This window comes from Pinus tabuliformis, chromosome 5_1 (assembly GCF_031772625.1).
Source record: "Pinus tabuliformis cultivar Carrire ecotype Pingquan chromosome 5_1, CPIR1, whole genome shotgun sequence".
NCBI lineage: Eukaryota > Viridiplantae > Streptophyta > Pinopsida > Pinales > Pinaceae > Pinus > Pinus tabuliformis.
Window position 1 is genome coordinate 235809656 of NC_142305.1, and position 9317 is coordinate 235818972.

A 9317-nucleotide genomic window follows, 5' to 3' on the forward strand; every position below is an offset into this window, starting at 1 on the left:
ATGTGCTGTCAATTATTCTACATGGCATGCGTGAATGCCCCAAGCATTGAGTATTATCCGTTTAAACAAGAATGGAGTAAATAACAGCTTTAGAATAGATAAAAAAGTACCGGGAGTAAACTCTTCAGAAGCATTATAGGGAAAAAATAATAATTAAGTTATAATGAAGGGACCATTATTGCAACAAACTAATTAATTCTCAGTATATATAAAACCTAGTAGTCACTTTGACTTGAAAAACCTATCGAGTCCTTTATACTTTACCTTAATCTTTCACATCGAATTTCACTCTATGCCATAACTAAAAAAGGCAAAGAAGAAAAGATTACAGAAGGCGGCTTCTATCACTGCAGGGGATCTATTATGCTCAGGATCCCAGCAAAAAAACAGCAATGTATATCTGTTGCATTATAAAACTAAATCCCAGCAAATCCGACACAGTTTAACCTGTAATATCTATATAATATGGACACTACCAGTAAAAACTAGGGATAACTTCAAGAAGTTTCAGTGTTGTAGAAATGCAACTAAAATATCCTACATAGCTTACTCCCATGCCTCTTAATTTAATAACACTACATAGCAAATGTAGGTTTAATTTGAGGCAGTTCTAACCTCTGGTCAAATAAATGTACAGTCCACCTATAATTTAGGGAATTCAGATAAGTACTTTCTCAGCTTCGCGTCAATCGCTACACCCTTGTATGAAAAATAAAATTTTACAACTGTAGCTACACCACAGTGAAACCGGGGACCACTCTGAGTCACTTGCACCTTCTTTCGACAATAAGCACCAGTTCAAAATTAAAGCCAGACCGCAGCTTCTCAGCATTCCTCATCCTCGTCATCGTCTTGATCTTCTTCATCCTCGTCAACGCCATCTGTGCTTTTTCCCTGTAACATAACAGAAGAAGGGTCACGAGGCCGGACTGTAAGATTGATTAACTTACAATTTCAACTTTACTAACTGGCAAACATAGCATACAATTTCAACTTTATTCACTGGCAAACATAGACAGCATACAATTTCAATTTTACTCACTGGCAAACATCTACAGCAAAAAGACCTAGAACATGATTGATAATAGCACTAATAAACAGGGCATTAGAGCTGCATTTTATATTGTTCAATAGCACTAACAGAATGCTCAGAGTTTATTCAACCATTGGTAGGATCGGATAATTTAAAATTTTGAGAAGAGTAAAAGCTTCTCCCATCATTGGAAATCATAGTCATCAAGTTATGTGATAGGAATAGCTGTTTCCAACACACTGAGTAACATTTGATTTAGAAATTAAAATTTAATCATATGTTCAATTTACTTACAGGATCTTCATCTTCTCCATCATCGTCTTCGTCTTCCCCATCCTCGTACTCTTCATCAGCTTCCTGAAATTATTTGAAGATTGTGAGAGCCTGAATCAGTTAAATGATTCTCCAAAAAGTTATTCAGATGAAAACTCACATTGTTGAAGTACTTTAGGGGATTTGGCCACAGATCTTCTTTAATTATTTCAGCCACCTGGAACATTACAAAAAAAAGTCAGCTATATAGTACCCTGCAACATCTCTGACTGCATACAGCAGGCAAGTTCCAATTCCGAGAAATTAAAAAAAAAAAAAAACATCCCACATGCACTGTGCTGAGCATTGTACTGATGTCGATAAATACTTGAAATATTTCACTCCATAATCCAAAAAGAACACACAGTCATCAATAAAATTCTAACTCAACGGAGACTGTAGAAACAAAAGTGATCATAATTTCACACTACAAACAGAAGCGAATGTACTCCCTTTTACACTAGATCCCTAGAAGGATAGATGCAAATATTTCTCATACACCTTTGCAAGGCATATCTGGTATCTCTCTTCAACTCTATAGAGGAGTTTTTAGTGTGAATTTCATCTCTGCATAAGTTCCATGGTTGCAGTGGGGACTTTGGCAATTCTCATAAAGCACTCAGGACAAGCAACATATGTCAAGTGACAATTCCCTAGCTCATTCAATATCCAGAATCAATGAAGAAGATCCTCGTTTCAAATTTATTGAAGAGTTTTCTCATACTTTGAGAGAGCTTAATGGCCAAGCAAACGTACAAGCCAATCAAGCAGTGTGACTAGGAGAAGGATACTTGGAGTATGTCTTCTCTTCTAATGATCATCCTGTCAGTGCATGCTATGGCTCGATTGGTTGCTTATTGAATACAAGGTAAGGCATTCTTCGGCTCAGAGATTCCAAGTCATTCACATTGGTCATTTAGTGGCAGACTGGGCTCGGCCCAGTCTGCTTCAGTTTAGCCATTTTTTCTATTTTCATTTGGCAGCACTAGGCATTCTTCGGCTCAGAGATTCCAAGGCATTCGCATTAGTCATTTAGTGGCAGACTGGGCTCAGCCGAGTCTGCTTCAGTTTAGCCATTTTTTCCATTTTCATTTGGCAGCACTGGGCATTCCAAGCCTCAACTAACTGCCCAGGATGTCATGGGAAATGACAACAGGATATTAATGAAATTCAGAAAATTCTTCAGAGGAAGTAAGAATATATTAATGACAATGGAAGCTCAATACTCTCTTTGAAAACGTCTGCTCACGATCATGAACATCATTACGGATCTAAGAATTCCATGGTAATGTACCCTCTAATGCAATAGAAGAGGCAAATCGAAGCATTGGAAGCTGAAGGCTCGTATCTCAGAACCACAAGAGTCTGCATCTGCAGCTTCAAATCACAGAAATTCTTTAGGCTCAACTCCTACGGAATTAAAGAAAAGGAGAGTGTATCAGCTGTTCAAGAGTTCAAAGACGTGGAGTTATGTTTTGTAAATTAATTCTTATTTTAGATGTCCTTTATCAAGTTTATACTTGTAGCAGCGCCACAAAATCATCAGTGAAGGATTCAAGTCACTTTTTGAAACACTTGCATGGGGAAACGCTGGTGTTTAAACATAGTCTTAGACTCTATTTTGTATTACTCTGATGTACAGCTAGGCTGCAGTTCTTTTAAAACAACTTTAACCTGCTCTAGTTTTAAAATATATATATAGAAAATCACTATTATTATTATTTGCAACAAAATGAAAAAAAAAAAAAGTCTAAATAGGGTATCACCAGCCTAAGTCCATTTTAATTCCACTATGGATTCTTATAAACCTGGAGCTCAAAAACGGCCAATAATTTGAAGTTATTTTTATTTTAATGTAGAGTCATTTTTATTTTTATTATTTTATTATTTTTGTTTATATAACATATCCAGAAAGGACATTACAACATCTCTTCCATACTGGGCTGCAGAGCGCCTCTCAGCACAATCAATGTTACCCATGTTACAACATCTCCAGAATACAGGGCTGGTCACCCATACTGGACTAGAGAGCACTACTCAGCCCAACAAATGCTACCCATCTTACAACATCTCCCAAATACAGGGCTGGTCACCGCACTTTATAATAGGGAAACAAACAATAGTACATAAATAAATTAATTAATACATATCATCACAGATCAACATAGTGGCACCTAAAAGCCTTGGCATCTAAACCTGATCCTCTCTTGATTCCATCTAAGCAAACACCAATTAACATCATGACTCAAAAGAAGATTTTGTAATAAATTCATGTTTCAGCATAGTTCTAAGGTACTTTTATACAGACCTCATCGTGTATTCCATCTGGAGTATCCTTCTGGGTTTCGCTAAACCAAGTGAAGAAACTGCATAGTTATCATATAAAGGTTCAGAAACAAAAAGAACATCTTAAACTTTTATCGAAAATATTTTTGTGTAAAGCAATAGATCAAAATACAAGTTATTTACTAATTCAGGAGCAAAATGACAAGTGCCTTGAGGTAAAGCAATTTCACAAAGTTTACAACCGACAAACCTTTCTTCTTGATAAGATCGCTTGTTTCCTTCCTTCTCTGGACTAATCCCATTGGTCACATCCTGCAGCAAACCAACGTTGTAATTGGTTGCGCAGCAAACCAACGTTGTAATTGGTTGCCAATGTCAATGGAAAACCAGGAAAACTTACATATACAAACCGTGCTGACCAATGCAGAACATGTAACAAAAGCTTGAAACCAATAGCTTGTGCAAAATGGAAAACAATTTTACCATTCCATCTTTCCACTTTAGAGTGGTGCCCGCTATTTTTGTGCTTCCATCATCACAGAATGAGAACACTTTAACCAGCTTTGTCTCTTCAAAATAAGGGTTAGGACGAAATGTCTGCATATAATCAGAACAAGTTCTATATATCAGTGCAAGAGAACCCAGACAGTACTTGAAAATTTTGAAGATAAATGGCCAAACTTTAAAACAACACCCTCCCCTATTGCAACCATCCTGCAATTGCTAAGCAATAAATGGCACTCAAGCATATGAAGCATCATATCAGCATTGGTTTCTAAACTAAGAAAACAGTTGATACTTACAAACGTAATGGAATATCCTGACTTGACATCTTTGAAATCCTCAACATCAAGAGATTGCAAATACTTGAAAACCTGTATAGAATCAGAAAACAAAAAAAGAAAAAAAAAAATAGTAAACTTTCACAGGTAAGATCATCTTCTAAAATGATAATCAAATGCCTACATGCAGTAAAGAAAGAAACAATAATGAAATATATGGAGACATTCACGATCATCAGCAATCTTATTAGTTTGACAGATTTCATTCAAATACCCGAAAAAGCAATGCACACATCACAGTTGTAAAATTATAACAAAATAGATGACTAAACACACCTTCTGATCTTCTTCAGTCAGGAGGTCGGACAATGCAGGGTGGCTTAGAAACTGTAGTTAAAGCCGAGATTAGAAGCCAAACAGAAATGAATTGTCAAATAACAATGTGTCAAAGTTCATACCAACTATAATCAATGCTACAGAACCATAAACTACAAAACTAACTGGAACAAAATTGCCCAACAACTATAGAAATGCATACAGCAGTAAGCCAAAAATCTGGAATTGTCTGAATGATTTCATTGCGTTTCGTATAGACTGGACGCCGTATCTCATTATATTTTTGCTCCACCTCTAGTACTTTGTCACTAGCTTCTTCATTGACCTGTTTAAAATTCTAGGAAATCAGTCAAATAAACGGAAACCAAAATGTGTCTGGACTCTGGAATGATGAACAGAAAGTTATCCCAAGTTTAAAAACAAAAACCTTTTGCACCAAATACAAAAGAAATAAAAACTCGACGGAAATAACAAATTCATCCGCATTTCAAGGATTACTATCACCGATTGACTGGCATAAAATATTTTGTATACAAATAGCTATAACTCATAATTTGAGAACAAGTAACAAATCTTTATAATTCAAATATCAATGACAGTCCAGACATTTTTAACCAGGTGAACACTTTTCTCTCCTATGGGCTTTCCCATGTATTTTGAACTCTCAAGAGCCAGACCCACTTCTGAAATAAGTTAAAAGGCTCACTTTATAAAATCCAGCCCATCTTGTCTTTACAGTTTTATGGTTAGCATGTCATTCTTGCAAACAGGAAGGTTGTCTGTTGATAATGATTTCATAATGATTTATGCAGACAGAAATCGTCAATTTCTTCCCCCATAGTCATGTCTTTTCTAGATGAATCTTAAATTCAGCCAATGAGAAAACCTAAGGCAAACTGCCAGTGAAAATGTTTCAGCATGGTCAATAATATTTCAAAAAGCCACATACTCTCTGCTGGCAGAAAATGCACCCTTCAATGTCAACCAATATCTCCGAAAACAATATGAACTGAAATAAAAAATAAAATAAAATAAAAAATAAATAAATAAAAATATTCCCATATATGGTAAAATAGTGAAAATACAGTAACACTTTACTCAGCTGCTTCAGAAGGGCCAGGTCAGCACAGAAAATATAAGTTTCTCAACACAATAAATTGAAAATGGACTAGCCTCTCTTTTGATCTATATCACTGTGCTGTTTATTTTCCTTTAGACAGGGATACTTCTAGAAAGTCATTTAGGTGATACGATCCAACTTTGACACCTGTGTTCGCAAAGAATTAAATACATCTTTATATCTTTCAATATGTAACTAACAGGACTGTTAGTGGTGATTCACAGAACTTTTTGTCATTTTCCCTCTAGCTATTTCAACTTTCAAAAAAGTCCATAGATAAATTTCTTTATAAAAGTTAGTGAAAAATGGCAAGCAAGTTGCCTGATTTTCCTCTTTATAAATTATAGATGGAGATAATAAGGCATGATTTTCCTCTTTATAAATTATAGATGGAGATAATAAGGCATTCACAGTGCAATCAGCACTTTGCTATGAATTTTTTTTTTACAAACTTTTAAACAGACCCTTTACTTTTTTTTCATAAAAAAAATCAATTGGAAATTAAATATCATCTGCCCTTCACATGTCTTTAGAAATTCTACAATCCATCAGAAGCACTTACTTCATGAAGCCAAATTTACAAAAAAATCATATACCATTCACCTTAAAATACCTCTTGGATCAGAGCACACGTTGCCCAGCCTATCAAACACATATATCTCAATAAAAGAAATAGATTAGAAAACTTAATGCTATCACTCATCAAATCTACCCGTTGCCTAGCCTATCAAACACATATATCTCAATAAAAGAAATAGATTAAAAAACTTAGTGCCATCACCCATCAAATCTACCGGCAGCAAATGCTCAGCGTATCAAACAGTAATAAATGTTAAAGACCCTATAGTGAAAGGCAAAGCACGAAAAATAATTGACTCAATTGTCCATAATACGTGCAATTTACCCATGTAGAAGGCCTAACACAGATGAACACTATATAATATTAATAACTAAAAAAATAATAACCTGAATGGCCTGAATACAAACATCCCCTGTAAGACTAGGGATAGAAACCCACAGTGCACCTTTGACATTTTAATTCAATTGGAGACCGATTTCTGCAGTATCATGGAAAAAAACGTTTTGTAGTTGAAACCCATTTCTAACATTCAACACAACTGGAAATGAATAGCCAAGAGAGAGCAGCTCAATGCACCCTATGAAAATTTCACTTTATTTTCCATTTTCTGCGTTATATCATATAGACATGTTATACTCAATTGAAAAAATGATTCACCACCACCACAGCAAAATCTCACTACTGTTTCAATCCACTCCAAACTTATCTCATCAACTACATAGGTTTACACACACATGCATCTTATAACAGAAGAGAAAAAGGCTCTGCTAGGTACTGGAGACTTTAGATTCAATCTCAGAGAGCAAAAGTAGAAGGAAAAAATAAATACAGAGCTGCAGCGTCGCTATATAAGTGGGGAAAGGGAAAGCAAAAGTAATACAATGAATCTGGTTCTTCCCAATGTGAATGAAGCTATGAAATTATTTGAGTGAATGAAACTATGAAATTACAAATAAGTAATGTAGGAATACTCTGCTTGTCAACCGGAATCCAATTTAAACTCTATCCACTAATTCCTAAAAAAAAAAAAGATTTCCAGCAACTAAATAAAAAACTAATGTAAGAATAAGCCAACTGTCAACCACCATATAGGTAAGGCAGGTCTACACTTCCCTAAGGGCAGGTGCCGAATAAAATTGCGAGCTTTTACCATTAAGTCCAGCAACCTTGTTAGATCCTTTGGGGGCAGTGACTAGGCCGAGAGTACCCCAGGTGACCAGGCCACTATGACCTTATCATAAAGGTGCAGACTGTAATTGAGACCAAAAGGGAGATTTAGGAGTACAGCATACTACATTGATAGAGCCTCAGGTCACCAGGTCAATATGAACCTAATCCTAAACAGGCAGACTGTAACTGATCAAGAACTGTCGCACAAAATATTACATTGGTTGAACTGTCGCACAAAATATTACATTGGTTGAACCCCGAGCTTTACCAACTCACGCCCAAACAATAAATAAATATGGCAAAAAACCTGAAATAACTAATTTGAGGATGTTCTAGTTTCAATTTTTCCTTTAAACAATTTCCCCGGCACTATTGGAAAAACAACACATGTAAACCAATCAAAATGTCCATATCCAAAAGACCGAAAGAATATGAAGATGAAGTGTGGGTTTACTGGAAAGACCGCTCTTTTCGTCAAACCCGCTCTTATGGGCTGTAACAAATCATTCTCAAGCAAGCCACGGACAAGCAAAAAATTTAATCAATGCACAGATGCATTAATAAAACAAAAAAATCATACATGGAAAAAAGAATGGGTACAAGGTTTTCAAAACAGATAAGAAATAAAATCACTTTAAAAATAAATTAATTAATTAAAAAAAATAACCCAAAAAGCAGTTTTCAGAATGCCCGAGAACTTACCCTTTCAAGCTCGTCCTGGATTTCCTGCAGCTTTTCAATGGAGAGAACAAGCTCGCCGTCTATGTGCTCTTCCTCTTCCCCTTTAGATCTCTTGGACTTGTCCATCCTGCCCAGTCCTTCTGACCCAAAAGTCCTCAAAATCCAACAGAGTCGAAGGCACAGGCAGAGTGGCGGAGAGGGAATGGGATATGTGAACTGAGTTGCCTCTTCCTCCTACTGTGCCAAGGTCATCATCCACAAGCCCTTAAACCCTGATCCCGCCTAACCCCTGGCTTTAAACCGTTTCTCAAAGTCTCTTAAAATTTTGAGAAAAGACAAAAATACCCGACGACTCTCTTCCGCTCGTCGCTACTCTATTCTTATGATATGATGGAATAAGAGGAAAACCTATGTAAGATATTATATTCATTGCATCAACCCTAACCCTAAAAATCTTGATATGTGTTCTTAAGGCCGCTTATCACGGTAATAGAAAGAGAAAATATTATTTTCGATGATTGAAAGTTATGGTTCAACCTCTAACGGTTTTGAGATGAATTAACGGTTTTGAGATGAATTAATAGAATCTTATTTATTTTATAAATATATTTATTTATTTAATTTTAAGGTTAAGTTTGACATCAAATTGGTGTATGAGACTTTCTTATTTGTGAGACAAGGGACCCATTTTCGCATAGCCATTTGACTGCTAAATTTAATTTGGATGGTTAATTTAGTAGATTAGTTCAAGTAGTTGAGTGGTGAATTATAAGTAAGAGGTTATATGATCTTGTTTTAGGCTAATTATGTTTTTGGATATTGTTGGGTCTTTATCGATAACTATGTTGAATTACATTGCCAAAACTGTAAGTAGTTGAGTGTCGTGAATTATAAGTAGGAGTTATATGATCAAGTTTTGGGCTAATTGTGTTTTTGGATATTGTTGGGCCTTTATCCATAACTATATTGGATTGCGTTGCCAAAAGTGTAACTAGCTAGTTTACCAGGTATCATCCT

General features: G+C 35.6%; 1 protein-coding gene across 1 annotated transcript; it reads right to left on the reverse strand.

The window, feature by feature from the left end:
• Positions 1 to 383: 383 nt before the first annotated feature.
• Positions 384 to 8698, reverse strand: LOC149164276 (NAP1-related protein 2-like). Its single transcript, XM_089432013.1, has 10 exons — positions 8322 to 8698; positions 4952 to 5074; positions 4750 to 4800; positions 4435 to 4506; positions 4115 to 4228; positions 3882 to 3943; positions 3654 to 3711; positions 1467 to 1523; positions 1328 to 1390; positions 384 to 894 (listed from the first exon to the last, which is right to left on the reverse strand). The coding sequence occupies exons 1-10, from the start codon at positions 8424 to 8426 to the stop codon at positions 826 to 828; spliced, it is 774 nt and encodes a 257-aa protein (XP_089288139.1). The 5' UTR covers positions 8427 to 8698; the 3' UTR covers positions 384 to 825.
• Between the last annotated feature and the right edge of the window lie 619 nt (positions 8699 to 9317).